This window comes from Nyctibius grandis, chromosome 10 (genome assembly GCF_013368605.1).
Source record: "Nyctibius grandis isolate bNycGra1 chromosome 10, bNycGra1.pri, whole genome shotgun sequence".
Taxonomy (NCBI): domain Eukaryota; kingdom Metazoa; phylum Chordata; class Aves; order Nyctibiiformes; family Nyctibiidae; genus Nyctibius; species Nyctibius grandis.
Genome location: NC_090667.1, coordinates 17540950 through 17563086, shown reverse-complemented (window position 1 = coordinate 17563086; position 22137 = coordinate 17540950). Strand labels below are relative to the sequence as shown.

General features: G+C 65.2%; 4 protein-coding genes across 4 annotated transcripts in view; 1 reads left to right on the top strand and 3 right to left on the bottom strand.

Annotated features, from left to right (window-relative positions):
- Positions 1–939: 939 nt before the first annotated feature.
- NPRL2 (NPR2 like, GATOR1 complex subunit) lies at positions 940–5609 on the bottom strand. The gene is given in 14 exon segments (XM_068408885.1): positions 940–1245; positions 1901–2032; positions 2303–2445; positions 2667–2784; positions 2866–2959; positions 3116–3141; positions 3144–3151; positions 3246–3274; positions 3276–3344; positions 3646–3782; positions 4096–4204; positions 4455–4623; positions 5137–5228; positions 5484–5609. Coding segments are annotated over 14 exon segments (1251 nt in total). The 5' UTR covers positions 5556–5609; the 3' UTR covers positions 940–1192.
- A 243-nt stretch (positions 5610–5852) lies between these two features.
- On the top strand, positions 5853–8200 carry CYB561D2 (cytochrome b561 family member D2). The gene is made up of 3 exons (XM_068409124.1): positions 5853–5997; positions 6093–6130; positions 6403–8200. Exons 1-3 carry the CDS (start codon positions 5871–5873, stop codon positions 6904–6906), a joined length of 669 nt encoding a protein of 222 aa, XP_068265225.1. The 5' UTR covers positions 5853–5870; the 3' UTR covers positions 6907–8200.
- Positions 8201–8415: 215 nt separating this feature from the next.
- TMEM115 (transmembrane protein 115) lies at positions 8416–11373 on the bottom strand. The gene is given in 7 exon segments (XM_068408973.1): positions 8416–9642; positions 10417–10499; positions 10501–10562; positions 10565–10796; positions 10799–11110; positions 11112–11141; positions 11143–11373. Coding segments are annotated over 7 exon segments (1050 nt in total). The 5' UTR covers positions 11275–11373; the 3' UTR covers positions 8416–9443.
- Positions 11374–12942: 1569 nt separating this feature from the next.
- CACNA2D2 (calcium voltage-gated channel auxiliary subunit alpha2delta 2) overlaps positions 12943–22137 on the bottom strand; it is a 197674-nt gene continuing 188479 nt past the window's right edge. The window contains 20 exon segments of the mRNA XM_068409717.1: positions 12943–14099; positions 14102–14159; positions 14596–14643; positions 14645–14685; positions 14906–15015; positions 15457–15533; positions 15535–15580; positions 15693–15752; positions 15860–15912; positions 16022–16174; positions 16342–16413; positions 16831–16878; positions 17169–17263; positions 17363–17461; positions 17547–17650; positions 17772–17834; positions 17981–17993; positions 17996–18070; positions 18282–18379; positions 20602–20662. Of these exon segments, the coding sequence (XP_068265818.1) occupies positions 13735–14099; positions 14102–14159; positions 14596–14643; positions 14645–14685; positions 14906–15015; positions 15457–15533; positions 15535–15580; positions 15693–15752; positions 15860–15912; positions 16022–16174; positions 16342–16413; positions 16831–16878; positions 17169–17263; positions 17363–17461; positions 17547–17650; positions 17772–17834; positions 17981–17993; positions 17996–18070; positions 18282–18379; positions 20602–20662 (1739 nt within the window). The 3' untranslated portion in view covers positions 12943–13734.

Below are 22137 nucleotides of genomic sequence, written 5' to 3'. Positions count from 1 at the left end.
GAGGCTGCTTATGTAGTTGTGGCCAAACGCAAGTCCAAGAGCCAAACCCAAGTGATGTATCTTTAAAACAACTCCAGTTCATACCGTTCATATTGATATTTATGTTAACACGACTATGACACCTTAGCACGCTGATAGAGAACCACGCTGCCAGCGGGCAGGGCTCCCCGGGGCTCTGTCTCTGCACTACAGTGGCAGCACAACTGTAGTCCTTGGGCAAGCTGCAGGGATTAGGCAGGGGCACAGCCCTTCACGGGGCTGAGCTCCCCTGGGAGCGGGTCCTTGTCCCTCTTGGGGGGTGAGGACACAGGCTTGTGGCTTTGGGAAATCAGGTGCTTCCCACTGTCCATGGCAGCGTCTCAGCCTGGTGAGATGCAAAAACCCCAGCTCTGAGCTCTTCAGGGTGAGATTTTTTAACTGTAGCACTGCGTGCCCAATTTCCAGGCTCATTCCCACTGCCCGCTCTACTCACCACCACGTAGATGGGGAAGGTGCTTCTTGGTTTGAAGTCCTCCAGCCGGCACAGCACAGGAAAGATCTTGTACTTCCAGATCTCCGCAGAGATCAGCTCCCCAATGAGAATAGGAATCTAGACAGGGAAGGATTGGGGAGAGGAGCCTTTCAGACCAGTGCGTGAGTGGGAACCAGTTATTGCTAATGCTCAGCCACACAGACTTTGGAGTCATCCCAGGGAGGAGGGTGGCCTTGAGGCATGCTGTCTTTACAAGACAGTCCAGAGGGCAGGGAGAGCTCCTGGGGATGCAAAGGAGGAAGCCATCCCAGAGGAGCTGGGCAGGTCCAGGCCACCATACGTCCCGGTGCACCCCGGCACACTCTGGGGCAACACACCCTGGGTATAGGGCAGAGATCCGCAACTGGAGGGGCCGGTGCATGGAGGAGAAGAAAGCAACCTCCAGAGAGGAACCAGAGACCAGCACGTAGAAATACCACAGCTTGACCTTTAATTTTTTTAAAAAGCAACACTGGCAAACCACCAGCCAAACGTTTTTTTTTGCTGGAGATACAGCTGATTCTTCACTGTTTTATTCCAAAAATTGCGCGTTGCCCACAAGACAACCCCAGCTTGGGGCCGAAGGCCTGGTGCGGGGATCACTACTGCTCCCAAGGAGGCTCACCTTGGCGTGGCTGACCAGCAGCTCGATGAGGAGCTGCTCCTGGCCCGCGGAGGCGCTCAGGATGGCATGCATGTTGAGCTTCTCCACGCACTCGTGCTGCCGAAGCCATCTGCAGGGCAGCCAGCAAGGACATCAGTGCCAGAAACCTCTGGCCACCGGCTGTAGGGCTCCACCGTGCTCCCGGAGAGGATCCCTCATGCAGGGAAACCTGCTCCTGGCACCCCCATCCCCAGGAAATGCCCCAAGCCCACCAGGCACCCCCAAGCCCCACACTGTCCCGAGCCGGCACTCCCTGGGGCAGCAGCTCCACCCGTGGCAGCCCCAACCCCACTGCCCTCCTGCCCCCAGCAACACCCACCATGAGACACCCTCACTGGGGACACCCCACAACTAGGGGTACCCCAGGTACCTTCTGGGGACCCTTCCTTAGCCCCCCGGACCCTTGGAGGAGGCCCCAAACCTTGGGCCCCTCCTCTCCCCACACAGCCCCGACGGGGACACCCCGGCACCGGGGCCCTCCCCCTCCAGCCCCCCGTGCCCCCGCACCCCTGCCCGCCGGCGTCCCGCAGCTCGGTGCCCTGCAGCGCCCGCACCAGCGCCTCGGCCTCGGCGGGCAGCAGCGGGGCCGGCCCGGCCATGGCGGCGGCGGCGTCGCTATGGCAACGGGGGGCGCGAGCGGCGGCCCTGCCGCCCCCTGGCGGCGCGGAGGAGCCTCTGCCGCCCCCTGGCGGCGCGGAGGGGCGACGGCAGCCGGCGGGGCGCACCGGGCTCTGGGGGCACACAGCGGGGACGCGCGGGGGGACACCGGGGCGCCGGTGCCATCCCCGCCGTCACTTCCAGCACAATGATGTTGGGGTCGTTCTCCAGGCGCTCATCCAGCTCCTTGTAACTCATGCCTGGAGCGGGGGAAGGCAGCATGGTGTTAAGTCGGGTGACCAGCACCGGTGTCGGGGGGCTGGCTGGGCCCCCCACCCTCTCCCCCTGGCAGCGCGGGCTTGGCAGCCCAGCTCGGCACAGAGCCCAGCCCAGAGTCCCGTCTCCCTGCGGTCTGAAGGCTCCCAAAGGGGCGAGGGAGATGCCAAAAGCGGCGCACAGCCCTGGGCACGCAGGCAGCCCTCTGCCTCCCACCGGCCCCAAGACCCGCACGGAGGAGCCCGGACCCTCACCGGTCTTGCAGCAGATCTCATCGTAGCTGTGGCAGCCCGTGTACAGCCGGGCTGGGTGGCTCCGCTCGTCCCGGGTGATCTTGACAGGGTATTTCTGGAGCCGCCGGATAAGGCCCTTCATCAAGCCAAACTGGATGAGCCTCCTGGGGACGAGGAGGAAAGAGACTGGGACCACAATGCTGAGGCCTCAAACACCCCAGCTCTCTCCATTCCCTTCTGGTTCTGCCATGCCACACCACTGCCTCAGTTTCCCCACCTACAGACACAGGGGTTGGGTACTCCATCGGTGCTCCCCCATGCTCGCCCTGCCACCCCCGGTGTCACCGCTCTCTTGGGGACTGAGCAGAAGGGTGCCGGCTCTGACCTCTCGTCCACCCTCTGGAGCTGCAGGGTGTAGCGGGAAATGAGGTCTCGCACCGTTGTGCCAGGGCTCAGCCCGCAGTACAGCTGGAAGACGTCCCTCAGGCTGGCTCGCTTGTGCCCTGTGGGGACAAGTGACAAGCCACCAGTCAGCCACCTTCTACCCCTGCCTCCACCAGCAGCCCAGCATGGGGTCACCGTACCTTGTTTAGTGATGTAGGACAGACACTCTTCCTGGAGACACTTGTCATCCACCAGGTCCTGGACCTTTGGTGTGGTGCAGTAGACATTGGAGTACTGGATGGCAAGGGAAAACCAGCTCTGCTCAGCCATGGTTCTGAGAGACAGACCTGCCCCACTCCGAACCCTGCTGTCCCCCCTACACGGCCACCCTGACAGCGCAGCCGCCGCCCAAATCCCACTCACGGCCCCACGCTCCATGGCCTGACCCACCTGGAGTATGGAGACGAGTGTGACGACCCGTAGTACCTGCAGACGGACAGGGAAATGTGAGAGACCCTCTCTGCCAGCCCACACCGCCACCCCTCCCACGGGCCCGCCAGGCCCCCTTCCACGCACTCACAGCAGGTTTTGCACAGCGATGCGCACCAAGGTTCAGCTCCACGTCTGCTTCTGCGGAAATCTTCTGAACGTGCCGAAAGCCATCGATGTAGGGCAGGATCTAGGAGAGCGGGAGGCAAGAGCTAAGAGGGGAGAGAGCAGAGAGGCCCAAGCATCACCCTGAAGCCAAGAAACTCCCTGTGTCTGGGATCACGCTGGGAGGGGCGGGCTCCATCCCCACCTGCATTTTATCCTCGTGTTGGGTGAATGGGTTGCTTGCAGGCCCGAGCACGAAGACAAGGGGAGCACCAAAGCGTGTTTATCAACATGGTGATCTCTGGGAAAGCCTGACCCCCCTGCCCCCAGGCAGGCTGGAACCATGTCCCGTTCAAAGCATGCTGCCCCCAGTCAAGCACACAGACCTGCTGCGTGGTGAGATCCCACTGGGAGTTGAAGAAGTCATCCTTGTCTTGGGTGAAGACGGGGACATCGTACTCCTGCACGATGGGGGGGTCTGGGCGCTGCTCAATCACCTTCAGGTGGATGGTGTTCGACTCATCTGGCCGGGGAAAGGGGAGCGCTCAGTCCCCACAGAAACCTCTGCTCCCTCGGGAGCTCACGACCGTCAGCTCCAGAACACCACCACAACGCACGGAGGAAGGTGTTTGTGGCCCACAATCCCATCCCTCCCGGCCCTTTGAGCCACCCAGGGCAAGGCTGGGTGGTGGCCCTGCAGCTCCAGGCGCAGACAGGCAGGGAGCTGCCGGGAGCAGCACAGGCAGAGCCAACCGGGGCAGGGGATGGCCCGGCTGCCTCCCGGCTCTGCCTGCCCTGCTCCTGCCCTCGCTGCCAGGCCAGTGCAGCTGCCGTACCTATGGGCAGGGTGCACTTTCCTTTGGCGTTCAGCTCCTCCAGCAGGATGGTCATGATGGGAACCAGCTTCTGTTTACTCTCCTCGTTGGAGATGAAGCCGCTTTCCAGCTAAAGAGAGCAGAAAATCAAGTCAGCTCCACCCCACAGGATTACCGGCTATAGAACCGCACATCTCAGATCCCATCCTCCCTTCAACTTCAAGTGATGTGCGGGTAAAACCAGCACGATCCCCTCCTCGGTGTAAACCTGGCCCCTACCCCAGCAACACCAGTGACCCACAATGAGTGCCAGGTCACCGGTGACTCTGCGGGGCAGATCGTGAGGCAGCCAGCCTCCGCCGCGTCGGCTCGGCCCTCACCTCGAGGGTGGTGAGGTAGCCAGCCAGCTTCTTCACTATGGGCTCCAGCGCACAGGCCTTGGCTCTGGCATCGCACACGAAGCCCAGGTTGAAGAGCAGAGCATTTCGGCTGTACTTCTTGTGCTCAATACAGACGGGGCAGCCGATCAGCTTCTTCTCCATGGCTGTCCTGGGGGAAGACAAGTGTAACCTGCACCTACGCCCTCAGGGAGGCCTGAGCCCTGCAAAAAGCTACTTCCCAGTCAGCTCTGAAGGTGGGGGCTTCTCTGCCTTGCAGGAAAAATGATGTCTAATCCCCAAATGCTCAGAGAGCAAAACACACAGTCTGAAGAAGGGCAGGGGGGCGAAAAGAGTCAACCATCAGAGAAGAAAGCAGTCCCCTTTCAAACCCAGCACAGCCCTCAGGACTCGTTTGACTTGCCTGGATTTGAGGCTGACAAGAGAACCACATGCAGCACCAGCCACCCCCAGAATCAGGCACCCAAACGCCTTGCACGGGTAACCACGGGCATCGTAATGAACCTACTGACCACTGGGACAGAAATCCCCGTGACCCAGTGAGGACAGCTGGCACCGTCACATCACCAAGCTGTCACCTCCCGCTGGCAGACACTGGCCCAGTGGTGGCCAGAACAGCGGATCCCCGCCCCGGGAAAAGGACGGGTGGCTTGCCAACACTCACACGGTGATCAGCTTGTTCTGCAGCTCAGGCTTCGTGATGACGTACACCTGGATGGTGTCGAAGAGCTCCCGAGAGATGAAATCCTCCGGGACCTGCAGCGGCACAGAAGGCCCCGCTCCAGCCGAGCCCGGCCGCGAGCCCCGGCCCAGCCCCGTGTCCCCATCTGCGGGGCGGCCCCCACCCCGGGTCCCCCCCATTCTCCCCTATGGGCGCTCCTGGGCCCCAGTCCCAGCCCCCCTCCGCGGGCAGGTGTCCCCCGCCAGGCCCAGCACCGGCACCGGCCCCCGGTAGGTGCTCCAGGCCCCGCTTCCTGCGGACCCAGGCCCAGGTCCAGGCCCCGCACACACCTGGTAGGTGATCTTGGGCCCCAGCGTGGGGTGGAACTCGCTGAAGAACACGCACTCGATCCTGCCGCCCATGGCGGCCCGAGGGGGCCCGCGCGGGCCCGGCCCGGCGGCGGCGGCGGCGGCGGGAACGGGGCCCGCACCGCGCATGCGCCGAGGGCCCACCCGGCCACCGTAGCGCCGCGACTGAGGGACGCTGCGTCACACGGCCGCGCCGGAGAAGGCGGGCCCTCACTCTGAGCGACAGCACCGCCACCCATTCAGCGGCGGCGCGGCGAGGCGGAGGCGGGCCCCTAGCGCGGACGGACAGCTACCTCGTCCAATCGGGATCCTCGCCCCGGCCCGACCGTGGCGGCGGCGGTGGCGGCGGCGGTTCCCCCCCCCGCCGCCATGGCCCTGACGGCCGAGACCGAGTCCCGGCTGTACCGGTCGCTGCGCGCCGCCGCCGGCGCCGCCGCCCACCTCGTGGCGCTGGGCTTCCCCACCGCCGTGGCCGTGCTGGCGCGGCCCGGATCCAGTGAGTGCCGGGGCGGGGCCGGGGCCGGGGCCGGGGCCGGGAGGGCGGGCCGGGCCTCTCCTCCGCTCACCTCAGCGCCTGCCCTTCCCTTGCAGGCCTCTTCTCCTGGCACCCGCTGCTCATGGCCCTCGCGGTAAGTCCCGCCGCCCCGGTTACCGGCCACCGCCCCGTGCTGCCCCCCCCGCCACGGGGAGAGGAAGCGGCTCTGCTGGCGGAGAGCGCCTGTCGCAGGGGACAAGGCAGGGGACAAGGTCCCTCTGCTCTCCGTGGGTGGCGGGAGGCTGGGACCGGGGGGAGGCTGAGCCCCGGGGGAGGCAGATCCGCTGCCTGTTCTGCCCCCGGCCGTGGCTGAGGGGTTGGGGGGTGGCGGCCGGTGCCAATCCCCCTGCCCTCTGTCCCCCCCAGTTCTCGTTCCTGATGACGGAAGCCCTGCTGATATTCTCCCCCGAGACCTCGCTGCTCCGCTCCTTCTCCCGCAAAGTGAAAGTGCGGGTGCACTGGGCCCTCCAGCTGCTCGCCCTCCTCTGTGCCCTCCTGGGGCTGGGCGTCATCACCTACAACAAGCACCTGAACGGCAAAGCCCACTTCGTCACCTGGCACGGCCTGACGGGGCTGCTGACCGTGCTGTACGCTGGCGGGCAGTGTGCAGGGGGGGTGCTCCTGCTCTACCCCAAACTGATGAAGAACTGGACACTGGCCAAGCTCAAGCTCTACCATGCGACCTCGGGGCTGGTGGGCTACCTGCTGGGCTGTGCCAGCCTGATGCTGGGCATGTGCTCCCTGTGGTTCACCGCCTCGGTGACCAGCGTCTCCTGGTACCTCGCCATGCTGTGTCCCCTTCTCACCAGCCTGGTTATCATGAACCAGGTGAGCAACGCTTACCTGTACCGCAAGCGGAGCCAGCACTGAGGGCTCCGTGTGGATCCAAACTTCCCCTGCGTGAGCCAGCGGGGCCAGGGCTGGCCCCCACAGCCGCCTGTGGGGGGGTCCCCTGCTTGCACAGGGTCTCGTCAGAACTAGATTTCTACCTACTCGTCTCTCATTAGTCCTGGATTGTCCATAGTGTCTCGTCCCCGGGGAGTGGCTACGATGTGTGTGACACCAAGCGGGCAGGAGCTGCTCATCTCGTGCCTGCCTCGGTGGGGGCGTTTCCCAGCATAGGTAACGCTGCTGGTCCCCGCGGCAGCTTGGTGCTCAGTGCTGGGAACCGGAGGGTTCACTCAGGGTTCCTGCTCCTTTTCCCTTCCCTCGCCACCCAGGGCTGCTTTGGAGCAGGCAGGACAGGAGCTGTCGCATTCCTGGTGAGCAGGGCAGGGAGTCCCCGCTCGCCTGGGAGGCTGCAGCGGGCACCGCACTGCCTCTTCTGCTGCGAAGGCAGCTTGGCCAGTAAAAGTGCAGGGCATGGTCATGGCTTCAGCCTGGCTGAAGCGGGGTGGCAGCACCCCAGGTGTCTGTCCCCATGGCACAGCCCCGCGCAGGTAGCTGGGGACTCCCCAGCACTGGTGCGGTCAGCCTTGCCTGACAGCCACAGATCTGGGCACCCATCGCCACGCACAAACCCCTCCCGCAGGCTGGGACAGCAAAGCTTCAGCCTGGTGGGAGGTGGACGTCATTTTACAGAGTAAGTTACGGAGCCTGTGAAGGCGTTTTGTCCCTCTGAGGGGCACAGGGAACAGCGTGAGAGCATGGAGGGAGCAGGGCTTGGGACAAACCCTCGAGCCAGCCTGTGAAACAGCCCTAGGTAAGGCGGAAAGCAGCCTCCTCGGCTCGCCGGCGCAACAGCCTGCCTTCCAGCCCGCCCGCCTCTGGGGCAGGCCGGGCACTGCGAGGCTCTGTCTGCCACAGTGGCCCCGCAGCTCCTCCTTGGCATGTAGCCTCAAGCTTCGCCAGGAGAGGTTCAGGTTGGACATTAGAAAGCATTGGAAGGGACTGCCCAGGGAGGTGGTGGAGTCACCATCTCTGGAGGTGTTTAAGAAAAGACTGGACATGGCACTTAGTGCCATGGTCTAGTTGACATGGTGGTGTCAGGGCAGTGGTTGGACTCCGATGATCCCAGAGGGCTCTTCCAACCTCATTGATTCTGTGTGATTCTGTATCCTGCTCTGGGCAGGGCCGGAGCGCTGGGGCGGCTCCCGGGCTGGGAAATTCCTCTGTATCCAGAGCTTTTATTCAATAAAGATTTCAGGCAGCTACACTGCAACAAGCCCTCTTTACTGCCTGGGGGGGCTTTTGGGATGTGGGCAGATATTCCCCACTGCAGATTTTCCACCTCCTCCTGCTTGCAAAGGGTCTCTCCCAACCTGCTGGGAGCACCCAGGAAGAAAACCCCCTCCCCAGACTCCCTGCACACAAGCCCCGGGGGGCTGCTCTGTGCCCAGCCCCCCCGCGCTGCCCACGCTCTGCTGCAGGAGCCGACTCTTTCAAAGAACTCTTTATTGATAACGAAACGTCTGTGTTTTCCCCAGTTGACAAAACCTTCTCATATGGTCCTTTAAAAAAAACAATCACAACACCATTGACCCGTGCCCTGGGCTGGGACCTGCCCGGGGCATCGGGAGGTGCGAGGAGGCTGTCACAGGGAGCATCTTCTCCATCCAGAAAAAAAAAAAAAAGCCCATCAACAACGGCAGAAAAGAGAAGGGGGAGCCTGTATTCTACCCCCAGGAAAGAAAACCTGCTGCCGGAGGAAGCAGCAAGAGCCCCACCATAAAAATTAATTCCAGATTCTAGTGTAATCTGAGAAACGGATTAGCTGGGGAGCGGCGGAGGGCACCGGCTCCTGGCGGGGCTGGCTTGGGGGGGTGGGAGAGGGAGGAGGAGAGAATCCCCCATGCGCACAGCCCAGAGCCAGGGCTGGGTGGCCCCCTCCTGCCCAGCGGCCTGTCGTCGTCCCACCTGGCAAACCTCTCACTGGTCACAACGAGCTCCTGCCGGGCAGGGGGAGGCTCCCCACAGGAAAGGCATTCAAAAAGAAACCCGCCAGCCTTCCCATTCCCTCGGTTAGGGTCAAAGCTACCTTCAGAATGGTGGAATTCAGTGTTGAGCGCTCTGGCCAACCCTCGGCGCAGAGGAGAAGCGAGGAAGCGCTGCGGACTTCGCTCCTGGGTGGGCAAGCGCGGCAGCCTTGGGGCAGGGATCAGCCCCAGGTCCCCGTCCCGGAACAGCCCTGGCTGGCGGTGGCCGACATCCACAGCCCACCCTGCACCGAGGGGAGCGGCTGGAGGAACCCCGTCCTTGCGGTGGCGGCAGCAGCATCATCCTGGGTGCCCGGTGCTGGCCGCGAGCAGCGACGAAGCGTTGGAATGAGGTAGCCCCCCTGCCTCTGCCACGGGAGGTGTCCCTGCCTCCCTGCTGAGCGTCCCAGCTGTGGTGGGGACACACATGGAGGGTTAGCAGCTCTCCGACGGAGACGGGGCAGGGAAGGCGGGGGGCGGCGTGTCGGCCAGTCACAGCTGGGACGGGGCATCCTGGAAGGTGATGAGGCTGGACTCCTGGCTGGTGCCCTTCCCGGCCACGCCAGGGTCGGGCAGCAGCGGGCTGTCGGCCTTTGCCCCCGCCTCCTCCTCGTCGTCCTCCATGCTTGGCCAGGCCGACTGGTCCTCCACGCGCTTCAGCCGCTCGTTCAGGGCCTTCAGGGCCAGCTGCCTGCGGGGCAAGGGCAGAGGGGTGGGTTAACCCCAGGTCTGATGAGCAGGACAGGGGCAAATGGCTCTGCCTCACGGGGCACTGTGCGAGGCCGTCCCTGGCTTCTTCCCGGCAGGAGAGGCTGGACTCAGCAGCGCTAGAGATGACCCGCAGCGCCTGGGACTGCCCCGCAGAACCCACTCACGCTCCCAGGCTACGCACGCAGAGTTCTAGTGCCACGTGGTGTGCTGGGACGCTGTCGGATGGCACACGGGCCGCCCCGGGGACGGGGACAGAAAGGTGTAAAACAGGGCAGGGGAAAGCGGAGCGCCAACGCCTTGTCCAAACCTTCCTGCCGGGTGTCGGGAAGGCCAATGCCGGGCGTGCGGGAGGGCCGGTGTGCGGGGCTGACTCAGCGCCTTCCCCCCACGCTGCGATGACGGGCGTGGGGCTGCTGCGAGCAGGGGGCCGGCGCCTCCCCAGGCAGCCGCCATTCCCCCTCTATAGGGACCTCTGACCCCAAACCCCGCCTGCCCCTTCCCCAGGATCTCCTTGTTCCTCCCCTGCACCTGCACTGCCACTCTGCGTTTGGAAGAGCGGGATAACGTCCCACCAGCCGCCTAAAATGCTCCCCACCACCTCTGCAGCAGGGAGGGCGGCCCCCAGCAGACCCCCTGGAGAAGGCTTCCCCTTAGCACCCTGCAGCCACACCTCCCCACTCCTCCTTGTTTGGATTTTAAACCAGACCCTCACTGCCCGTAAACACGATCCCCGTGGAAGCAGGGTGAGCGGTACCTTCTCCTCTCGGCGTCCTGGGGGTCCGTCCCCGGCAGGCTGATTGTAATGGACGACGGGCGCCCACGTCGTAGCGTTTTGACCCGTCTTGCGGCAGACCTTCACCTTCACCAGGATGCCGTGCACCAGGTTGGCCACCAGACCACCACGGGCTGCAGGATCTCAGGGAAGAAAGTGGCGAAGGCGAAGTGGTCGGACATGTCTCCGCGGCCTCTACTGTGCCGCTGGTAGAACCGGAGATAGACCCAGCTGGAGAGGAGCCCGAAGCCGTACGAGGCCAGTACATTGCTCTCGACGAGGGCGGCGAGCCGCAGCAGAGCCAGGAGAAAGGAGCAGAGCATGGGGACAGCCTTCATTCTGACCTGGGGGCACCTTCAGGACGGGTGCTGTCCCCCATCGTCTGCTTGAGGGCCACCAAGACTCCCCCCAGGAAGCCCAGCCCGCCGTGGATGCGGATGGCGAACAGGTAGGCGAGGTGGAAGGAGGCCACGTAGGTGAGGAAGTAGGCGAGGGCCCCCAGGAGCCCCACCGAGACGTTCACCACCGCGAAGAAGACGAGCAGCTCCAGGGCTCCCCAGAGGGGCTCCAGCAGCCGGCCGGCCGCCCCCAGCGTGGCCAGGCTGGCCACCAGGCCCCAGGCCCGCTCCTCCACCAGCCCGTGCGTCAGCAGCGTCCAGACCCAGAAGTTGGGGGGGCAGGAGGTAGCCGGGCGTCACGGCCAGGCCGTAGGCCGGTGTCCAGGCCGAAGGAGAGCAGGTAGAGCAGCACGACGGCGGCGCTCAGCGACTTCACCACCACGCTGGCGCCGGCCACCGCCGCCAGGAAGTGCTGCCGGGCCACCGGCAGGTACCGCCGCATCTTCGGCCCCCACCGCCGGTGCGGAGCTGCCCCGCGGGGGGCTACAGCGCCCGGCCTACCCGCGCCGGGCACCCGCGCAGCCCCGACGGGCCCGGGCCCCTCCCGCCGCCGCCGCAGGCCAGGCCGCGCTGGGCCCCGCTGCTGGGCCTGGCCGGGCGCGGACAAACAGCGTCTCTGCGCATGCGCGGCCGGGGCGGGGCCGGGGCCGGACCCTCGGGGGCGGGGCCGGGGTCCCGCCGCGGGGCACGTCGGGAAACGTAGTCCCGGCGCTGCTGGGGACGGGGGGCGCGGACACGGGGGGGCACGGGCACGGGGGGGTTCATAGGAGAGTGATGGAGGGACACGGACACGGGGGGACACGGGGTGCTCGGGGGGGAGTGACAGGGACATGGACACGGGGGGGACGTGGGGGCTTGGGGAGAGTGACGGGGGGACACGGACATGGGGGGACGTGGGGGGGTCAGAGGAGAGTGATGAGGGGGCACAGACCTCAGAGAGGGGTGGGGGGGACGCAGTCATGGGGGCATGAGTGGGACAGTCACGGGGACAGAGCAGGGCACAAATCCTGGCCGGGGGGGGACACTGACACGGGTGGGCTGGGCATGGGGGGGCACTCGGGGACATGGACCCCACAGGACAGGGGGCCGTGGATGTGGGGACACCGGCAGGCAGGGAGGGTGGGGACATGGCGACGGGAGGGGAACAGTCCTGAGAGGACACAGGGACACGGGGGGGGGCTGCATCGGGGGGCTGAGCCCCTGCTGCCCACAGCCCCTCCTGGGCAGCGTGAACCTGCGCCCCTGCCTGCGGGAAGGCAGCGGCCCGGCTGGCAGGGGCACCCCGCTGTCCTGCCTGCCCCCCCCGGCCCCGCGCACGTACCCGGGCAATGACGCAGCCACTGCCTGTGAAGTGAAAATATGAACATTATTTAATAACTGAGTCTCTGTAATAAACCATTTGAAAATATTTTACAAGGAGTCACACGCACGATATCTTACAAATTGTCTTTTTGTTGGTTTTTTTTTTTGAAGTTTTCCAACTCTTCTGTACAAAAAAAAAAAAAATAAAACCCAAAGAAATTAAAAAGAAACTAAAGAAAATCAATTAAAAACCCAACGCCTTTGAATGAGCAGAGAGAAGCTTTTGAGGGGGGGGTATGGGGCAGGACGTGACCCCGGCGGGACGGGGGGGCCCGGGGCCACGCCGCCCCTTTGTCTCATTGGTTTTTTAACTTAAAATAGACTATATATGTATATATTTATAGGTATGTATAGTGGTGGTTTTCTGGCAGAGCACCTAACTAGACTACAGCAGTACACACACTCCCGGTAACACAGAGCCATCTGCTCAAACACGGTTCCCAGAGACAGTAACCAAACACACACCGAAAAAGCTACAAGCAGAATGACCATTAATTAACCCAGCACTAATTAGCGCCTGGCAACCCTCCCCAGCCCCCCCTGGGGTGGCCGTGCCGAGAGGGCTTCCCCAGCCCTGTTGATGGGGAGGCTCTGAGCAGGGTGAGGGTCCCCGGGGGTGCCTGCCCGGGCATGGACCCCCGGTGCTGCAGGAGCAGCGGGGGGCATGGGCGGTGGGTATGGCCTCCCCGCACCGCAGCACCCCGGGGTGGCAACCCTGCCCCCTTCGCACCTCTCCCGGCTGGGGTGGCAAGGTGCAGTGGGGTGCTGGGGCCACTCCATCCACCTCCTCAGCACCCAGCACTTTGGCTAGGGGGGGACACCCCCCCACCCAAGTGCCCTGGTGTGAGCCCCAGCACCTCGGGGCACCTTGCTGCAGGGGCACCTCCTGCCCCCAACTCTGGGTGCCCCTCAGCAGCACCCGGGGAGCAGCTCCCCGCTCCGCGGCCGGCCGGCAGCCCCCGCGCCTGTGTCCCCGGGACGGGCATGGGCGCCTGGCACAATCCCTTCTGGGGACACGTGGCACCTCCTGCGGGGTATGGGGTGTGACCCGCTGAGGGGCACATGGCACACCCCACTTGGGGCCAGGCACCGTCCCGCTGCCGGCGGTGTCCGGCACGGGCGGCCGGAGGGGCAGGCAGGGCTGGGGCGGGGCAGGATTTCACAGTGATCTGCAGAACAGAAAACAAACAAAACACACTTTTTTCTTTCCCCCCACTTCTCACCCCAACATCTGTGCCCAGGAACGCACGGAGCAGCTGAGCCCGGAGCAGGGACCAGGGCTCCATCTTGCCCCACACAGGCGACGGCCGGCTGCCCCCCATCTTGCCCTGCCCGCACTGGGGGTCGGGGGGGCTGGTACCCGCTGGAACAATAATACTGACCCGCACAGTCAAGTCCAGTCCTTTTTTCTTTTTTTTTTTTCTCCTTTTTCCCCCCCTTTTTTTTTTCCCCCACGTGTCCTCGTTGCTGACAATAAACACCGCCGTTCTCCAGGAGAGAATGTCGGAAACTGGATGTAGAAAGATCTGGTTTAAAATCTTCAGGCTAAAAAAATAGGCGAGGTGGATGGGGGGGTCACGGGCGGAGGGCACCAACGCCGCTGTCCGAGTCCGAGCGGCCGGGGAGGGCACGATGCCGGGGCACCAACCCGGTCCCCCCTGCCGGGGAGCCCCTGCCCGCACCCCGACTCTTCTTTGGCTGCGGCCAGCGGGGAGCGCGGGGTGGCATTGTGGGGGTCCCCGAGACGGTGGAGGGGACGTTGCTCCCCACTCCACCAGGCTGGGAAGGGGGATGGAGATGGAGCTTGAAAGAAAAGAGAGGTGGTGGGGGGCGGCCAGGGGGCTAAAGGCGGGGCGGCCGGGGGCAGCGGGTGCCGGCTGGCGTAGAGGAGCAGCAGCTGCAGGAGAGCAGGACCCCCAGGGAGGGGGCGAAGGAAGCCCCTCGGCCACAGTCTGAGGTATCTTCCTGGGGGGGCAAAGGGAGAGGGGCCATGGGGCATCTCCCATGGTGCCTACGCACCACAGGGGTACCCGCCGCCTCCCCTGCATCCTGCTGCATCTCCCACCCTGAGACCCCCTGGCACTGCCCCTGGGGGGACACCCCGTGATGGCTGCTCCCCCCAAGACCCCCACGGCTCCGCTTCCCCCCCAGGAGGGCACCCATGGAATCACTCTCCTAGGGACCCCCCAAGGCCCTGATCCCCCCAGGAAGCACCCCAAGGCTCCCCATCCCCCCGGGTCCTCCCATGGCTCTGCTCCCCCAGGGTCACCCCACAGCTCTGCTCCCCTGGGGACGCCACCCATGGGGCACCCACTGCCCCATCCCTCCCCAGGGGGACAGCTGGGTCCCCAGGTCCCCCCGGGGCTCCGCTCCCCCTGTGCCCCCCCTGCACCCCACGTACTGTTGCATTGTAGTCGAAGCAGATGTGGGGGCCTTTCCGGTAGCGGGGCCCTGTCCACCAGCTCACACTGGTTGGGTTCCCTCGGGGGGGCTTCGCAGGTCAAGGAAACCACCGGGGACAGGGCAGCGGGGACACGTGGGGTGCCCCACGGCCACCCCCAGCCTCTCCAGCCGCAGGCCAGCTCCCTCCACCCCTGCCTGACCCCTTGCAGCTCCCAGCCCCCCCGCCCAGCCCCGCAAACCCCCACCTGTCCCCCCACCCCTCTGCCACCTACGTGCTGGGGGGACACAGCCGAGCCACCAAAGGATACCTCTTACCTCCGCCTGCAGCAGCTTGACGGACTCACACTGGCTGCAGAGGGGCTTGTCGGCCACCACGAAGAGGAGGTTGGTGTTGGCCAGCCTCTGCGCGTGGAAGAGCCTGGGGGTGCGACGGCATGGGAACCCTGGTTACCCTGCGCCCTTATCCCCCCCCTGGTCCCCAGTGCCAGCCTTGCCGGTGGGTGGCTCCGGGAGGCTCAGCCAGTGGGGTGTCTCCATCCCCATCCCCGTCCCCATCCCAAACCACCCCCATCCCCGTCCCCGTCCCTGTGCTGAGGGGCTGCCCAGGGAACTGGCACCAATGTGCTTTCAGGGCTCGGTCCCACCTGCAGGAGCCCTGGGGATGTCACCATCACCCCGCAGGCCATGGGACGCCAACACTGCACTCTGTCCCCCCCCAGGCCGGGTACTGCAGCTGCCCTGAGAGCTGCATGGCATCTCCCATAGCCCCCATGCAGGCTGCTGCACGGGGGTCCCTGGCAAAGGCAACCCAGGGGTGTGTCCCCAGCCCTGCCCAGGTGGTGGGATGGTGGGGACGGACCCACCTGGAACGTTGCCACAGTCGATGATGGCGTTGTAGGTGGCGTTGACGGTGCTGAAGTAGTACTGCGTCTGCTTTCATGATGCAGCTTGTCTCCCTGGCCTCCGTGTTGTCCCCTTGCCACCTCCTCTATGGCAGCACAGCAGCACCGTGGGGCCAGGGGCGCATGGGACCCCCCGCCACGGTGCCCCCGCCACATCCCCTGCCCATCCCCAGCCCGGGGTCTCCTCGGGGACTCACCCGTCTGGAACCAGCTGCTGTAGGTGAGGCCGTACAGGAACTGCTGGAAGAGGGACCTGGGGAAGAAGAGCGTGGCCATATCAGTTGTCCCAGCCCTGGGGACGCGCTGGAGTCACCCCTCGATGGAAATGGCCCCCGGGGAGGGGACAGCGGCGGGACTCACCAGGCTGCGGCCGAGGTCCACCAGGCGAGGTTCAGGAGATCGGCCACGGTGGGCTGCGGGCAAAAGAGGGAGGCGGTGAGCCAGCGGGTCCTCGTGGGGGGGCACTGGGGACACCACCCACGGGTCCCTGAGCTCCCGGACCACGTCCCCATGGGTGCTCACCACGAAGACGCCACGCGGTGCAGCGCCCGTGTTGCTCTGGGCCTCGGGGGCACAGACGGACTGGAAGTCGTAGGACTCCTTGCGGGCGTAGAAGGAGTTGTTGTAGAGGGCGGACATCAGGTTGGCGTCCACCTCGCTGAAGAACTTGCCCACCTGGGATGGGGACATCGAGTCTGCACCCAAATGACACCTCGCCATGGGTGTCCCCCAGTGGGGACTCGAGTGGGGCTGTGTCTTGCCACAGGTGACATGAGCTCAGAGGTCTCAGCTCCCCGCTGGTATCCCACACCCAGGGGAGCTGCCACGTGGGCATCGCTCACCTGGTACCAGTGGTCCTCCTGGTTGGAGAGCACCAGGAAGCCCCCGTCATCGATGAGGACGCAGATGAGGTCCTGGGGAAGGAGAGCAGCGTCACCCACCCGCTGGCCATGCCCAGGACAGGCAGCACAGGCAGGGCAGGGGGGGCACAGGCAGTCAGGCAGGGGGGCCAGCGCGGTGTCCCCAAGCCTGGGGGCTGCTCAGGAGCATCTTGGTGCCAGGAGTGCCCACACTGGGTACAGGGAGCTGGAACCACCACCCACCCTGGGGGCTTCAATAGCCCCCTCGGGGGGGTCCACGGCCCAGGGGGCAACCCCCAGGGTTTCGTCCCTGCATGGGGGGTCAAGGACTGACGCAGCTCCAGGAGTGGTAAGGGGACAGGGTGGGCCTGCTCACCCAGACAGCACGGCAGGGGACGGGAGCCCTCCCGGACACCCACTGCCCACCCTGCCCGCTGTCCCCCACTGCCCCCAGCCCTGCCCACCACCCACCTTGTTGTTGGCCTCGCAGTCCATCTCGCAGCTGGTCGAGGGGTCACACTGTCAACCAAAATGGGGGCAGAGGGACAGGTTAGCAGGACCAATCCTCCCCCACCAGCGCTGTCCTCCCGGCCAGCAGGGGACACGAAGGGTGGTGTCCCCAGGGGATGGGGACAGGTGCCCCAAGCAGGGTGACAGACAGGGCTGTGCTGGAGGTAGAAGCCCAGCAGGGCCACGGGCACCATGTCCCAGCAGCGCTCCCCAGCCATGTCCCCAGCGAACACAGCTCCCTCCCTGTCCCTGTCCCCATCCCACGCTGTGCCAGCGCCGCAGGAGCCCCGGGGACGTACCCGGCGGGCACCCAGCTGGTCACGGTCTGTCCGGTTGCTTGCCAGCACTTTGAACTTCTCCGCCCAGGCCTCCAGGTCCAGCTTCACCCCCACCACTGGGGCAGCGGGGAGAAAGGGTCAGCTCTGGCTTGGGGGGGGGGGACACAACGGGGATCCCCCCAGCCTGGTGGCAGCCCCTCCAGCTCCCTGCCTACCTGCCGGCTTCAGCGTCTTGCCCCCGATGCTGAGCTCTACGGCGGTGCTCACCAGGATCCCAATGGTGTTGTTCTCCAGGTCCAGTGCCCGGTAGCCGGCTGCGGAGGGCACGGGTGGCATGAGGGGACACGCGGGGCCAGCAGCAGCCTCTGCCACCCCCCACCACTCCCATCTGGTACCCACCGTCCCGGTAGGGTGGCTTGAAGACGTAGCCCTTGTTGTCTAGGCTCCTCCGGTAGAAGCTGGCGTTGAAGGGCTCTGGTTCCTCCTCCCAGTCGTCCGCAGCCCTGCAAGGGAGCAGCCACGGCCACAGCTGTCACTCGGCTCTGGTCCCACAGGAGATGGCCCTGCGGGAGCAGGGGTGGCACCGTGCGGGGCCAGGCTCACGCGCACCTCCCGGACACTCACTTGTTAGGGAAGACGCGGGTGATGCCCCCGTCAGTGGCTGCGAAGACAGCCAGGAGGCTGTACCTGCAGGGAGAGGGCACGGGCACACCGGGCATCAGCAGGGCTTCGCTTTGCCCCTGTCCCATCCCCGCAGCCCGTCTCAGCCCCCTGATCCCCCTCCCTGTCCCCAGCCAGCACTGCCTGGCCCGGGCCACCTTGCCCCCACCTACGTGTTGAGGTCCTGTCCTTCCAGACCCGCTCCACCAGCTGCTGCGTGATGCCTGTGTCCAGGATCAAGTTGTGCAGGAGGAAGTTGTCACCTTGGGAGAAAGATGGAGAGAAGGAGGAGGTGAGGGCTGGTCCCGCGGGGACCATCTGTGCCCCCCTGCCCTGTCCAGGCACCAGCACCTGCTCTGCAGTGGCTCCTGACCCCAGCCCCGGTGTGGTTCACCCCCTGCCCCATCTCCCCCCACACCCCTGTCCCCTGCAACCCCCCCGCCAGCCCCCCACCAGCCACCCCCAGCTACTCACACTGCTTGGAGTCTGGGGTCACCTTTTCCATGAGGGCAATAAAGTTCTCCAGGAACTCGGTGTTGTTATCCGACAGGTCGAGGTCTTTGCAATACTCTCTGGGGTTTGGGGGACAAGGTTTGGCGTTCGCGAGGATGGAAAAGGCAAGGTCAGTTCTCCCCCGGGTACGGCGGGGCAGGCTCCAGCCGTGCTGCCAGCACCCAGGCTTGCCGGGGGACACGATGGCGGTGACGTGCCATCGCTCCCACGAGCGTCACCCCGCCGGGGCAGCCGGCTGTGGGCACCTCGGCAGCCTGCCCGGCACCCAGCCCTCTGCTGCCTGCAGTACCACCAGCTCGGCTGTCACACCGGCCACCGGGTCTGCCCCTGCCATGGGCACCGAGGTGCCGTCACCTCTGCCAGGGCCAGGTTTGATGGATCCCAGTTTGCCCAGAGTGCTACAACCCTGAGCCCGGCTCTCCCCATACTGGTGGGGCTACTGGTGGGACTGGGCGTCTCTGCCACCATACTTACCTGTGGGGCCAGGTGGGAGCCACCGTGCCCACCCTGCCCTGCCCTGGCGGCACCCCGGGGAGCGGGGGCTCCGCTGCGGGTGCGAGCTGGGGTGGGCGTCGTTGGGGGGTGCCGCGTCCCCGCTCTGGTCTGGCATGACCCTGAGTGCAGAGCCCCGGCCCCGCCGATGTTGGGGAAAGCCGTAACCCCGTCGGTGACCGCGAGGCTCTGACCAGATGGCATGGGTTAGTGCCACCCACGGGAGCTGAGAACCTGCCAGCCCCAACGGCACGGCTGCAGGCAGTGCCAGGGGGCTCAGGGCTGCCCCCCACTCGTGTCCCCTCCGCCGAGCTCCTGACTGCCAAAAACCTCACTGAGAGGACAAGTGCCAGAGCAGAGGGTGGCGGGGAGCGTGCCCACGGGTCAGCCGAAACAGCTGAGGCACCCTGGCTAGCCCGTCCCGGCCCCTGCTCGGGGCAAGCAGCCCCCTAAACATCCACCCCAGCACGCACAGGTACAGGTACTCGCACACCCACGGGGGACGGGGCACATACGGTTTCTGAAAATGTCCAGTGGCCCATGGGCACGGCAGCGCCGACGGCACATCATACAGTCGCCCTGGGGGCCGGACCCCCGCCCCGGGCTGGCACCCGCCGCAGGGAGGGGGCTCGCAGGGCTGCTCTGGGGGCATTGCAGGGCATTTTCAAGCCCCACTTTTCGCTCCGGCTGTCCCGGCTGCAGAGCCCCGTGCTGGTCACCGACCCCACCACCGCAGCCTGAGTGGGGCAGTCGGGGTCAGACCCGCTCCTCGGGCCCTATGCTCACACAGCACCTCTGTTAGTTACTCCCTTAGCACAGTTACAGGCCAATTTTTTAATAACAGGGTTTTTCTGTTTCTCATTCATACTCTGCTTTGGCTCCCACGTTTCCCAGACCTCAGCCCCGCTGCCCTGCGCATCGCCTGGGGACAGAGGCGTCCCCACCAAGCCGGGGCTACGCAATAACCGTCCATTTCGTGCGGGTTCACCCCGAAGCAGGGTCAGTGAGTGACGGCTGCTGCGGGCAGGGAGGGGAGCAGGGACCCACAGGTGGCATGGGTGGCTGTGCTGGAGCCTCGACCTGCTGCGGTCCCCAAGAACTGCAACGATAAAGCATCCACCAAGGGGGTGGTTTGCTCCTATAATGCTGTATGAAGCCATAGCTCATTAGCTGGTGATGTTAATTAGGGCTGGTCAGGGGCTGTGCTGCAGCAGCAGGAGGGGCAGGGTGCTGGCAGAGCCGCGGGGCTCCCTGAGCACCCTGCCAAGGGACAGCCCTTCGGCCTCGCTAGGTGACAAGACTGGGGGCACGTCCCAGGGCAGGGGACATGTCTGTCTGTCTGGGGGCCACTACGCTGTCCTCACGTCCCTGTCCGCAGCCTGTGGCCGGTGGCCTCCCCAAACCCTCTGGGCATCCTGAATCTGAGCCCAAACCCCCTCTTCCTTCTCCCTACCCCCTGCAACCAGCGCGACTGTATGATGCCATGATGCCACCGTCGGTCCCTCGCCCGGCGGGGGATTTTCAGAAACTATACCTATATATGCACGCGCAGAGGTGGGGCCGCACCGGGTGCATATATACCACGCTGGATGTAACCGGACGGCGGAGCGGGGCCGGGGTCCCGGCAGCAGCCCCCCCTTGGCCGAGCGGGCACACGACACAGACAGTGAGAGGGGACAGGGAGAGGGGGGGACAAGGCACGATGAGGCGGGGATGGAGGGGTGACGGGGGGGTTCAGCAGCGGGGCCGGGGCGGATGCACACCTCAGCAAGCGCACACGCAAAGCTACCTGGGAGCAATGAACACATGTCCCTCCGACTCAAAGCTGTTGGGCAGCAGGTATTCAAAATCTGCAACAGAAAGGGGAGGTTATCCAGCGGGGAGGGGGACGCCGGGGGGCTGGGAGGGAGAGAGACGGACAGAGAGAGAGAGGGGAGGGAACCAAAAAAAAAAAAATACACCAGGCATTTGCTGCTCTTGGTAACAAGAGAGGAAGGAAAAGGCTGTTTTGCTGCCGCTGGCACCGCGTGGGAAGGAAAGTCACAGCCAGACCAGGAGAGGTTTGCCCGTCTCGGCTCGGATTTGCTTGGTGGCGGGCTGAAGGCGGGCGGGTGCGTGCGCGGGGCCGGTGGTGCGCACGCAGGGACACACAGACACACACACATATATATATGCGCGCACATGTGTATATATATATATATGTACGTTTGGGAGGGCGCGGGGACGTCTCTCTCTCGGGGCGGTGGGGGGCGAGGGCAGGGAACCGCATGCTGCGCTCCTGGCCGGAGGAGGAGGAGGATCACCGAAACGCTTGCTTGTCGGGAGTCAAAAAAAACCCCAGGAGTTTCCAGGCATCGCCATGGCCCAAGGGGAGCCTTGCCGAGGACAGTCCAACCAGAGGCTCCCCGCCCAGCAAAGGGCTGTGCAATGCCCTGCGGGGCTCTGCCGCCGTGCCCCGCCGGCCCCCCCGCACCCCACCCCGGGGATTGGGACCCACGCTCGCCCACCAGCCCAGCACCTCACTCTGCTTTAAGGGGGGGGTCACAGCCCAGCAGGGTGTGGGGTGCCTGTTGGGACCCCCCGGCAGAAGGGCGGCAGATGCGGGTTCAGCTCGTGGGAGCAAGCTGGGTTCGGGAGTGCGTGGCGGGGTGATACGGGACATCCTGCCACCCCCTTGTCCTCCCGCCAGCCCCTGGTGCATTGCACGGCACAGCCAGAGGTTGGACTGTTGCTCTCCGAGGGCTGTAGGCATGGGCTGGGTACAAGCCGATGAGAGGAAGAGCAGGAGAAGGAGGAGGAGGAGGAGGAGAGGAGTACAAAACACTCGTACTTGGTCCATCAGCATTGCCATCACAGGGGCGCCGGGAGGAGGCAACTCAAAGCTGATAGAACAGGGCTGAGGGTGACACTCCCACCTCCCCGCTGCCCTGGTTCCCCCCCCCAGTCCCCCCCTGCGCTACCGTGCTCCTGCAGCCATCCCCCTGCCCGTGCCGGGGAGCGGGTGCTGCTGGTGGGCACCACGTGCAGGGTGTGGGAGGGAGCGTGGCGGCGGGTCCCCCCAGGACCGGGCATGGCGGGACATCCCCTGGCCCACCAAGGAGCTCCACGGGACCCCTCCTGCTCTGGCGAGCGGCCAGGCATCATGGGGATGTGGGGCAAATCCTGCCCTGGGTCACACAGGTGATGTCCCACAGCAGGGGGGTACCAGCCCCTGCACCCTCCGCCTGCCTCGGTGGGACTTTGGGCTCAAATTCGGCTGCTCCCGGGTGGGCACGGATGGCGCTGGGACACTGCGGCGGCCAGGGGCTGTATGCCATGCTGGGCC

Excerpts from the sequence above, each read along its gene's own strand:
- CYB561D2 (XM_068409124.1), top strand. The coding sequence starts at position 5,871 with ATGGCCCTGACGGCCGAGACCGAGTCCCGGCTGTACCGGTCGCTGCGC. Across the intron at positions 5,998-6,092 it reads GCTGGCGCGGCCCGGATCCA|GCCTCTTCTCCTGGCACCCG; the intron begins GTGAGTGCCGGG and ends CTTCCCTTGCAG. Across the intron at positions 6,131-6,402 it reads CGCTGCTCATGGCCCTCGCG|TTCTCGTTCCTGATGACGGA; the intron begins GTAAGTCCCGCC and ends TGTCCCCCCCAG.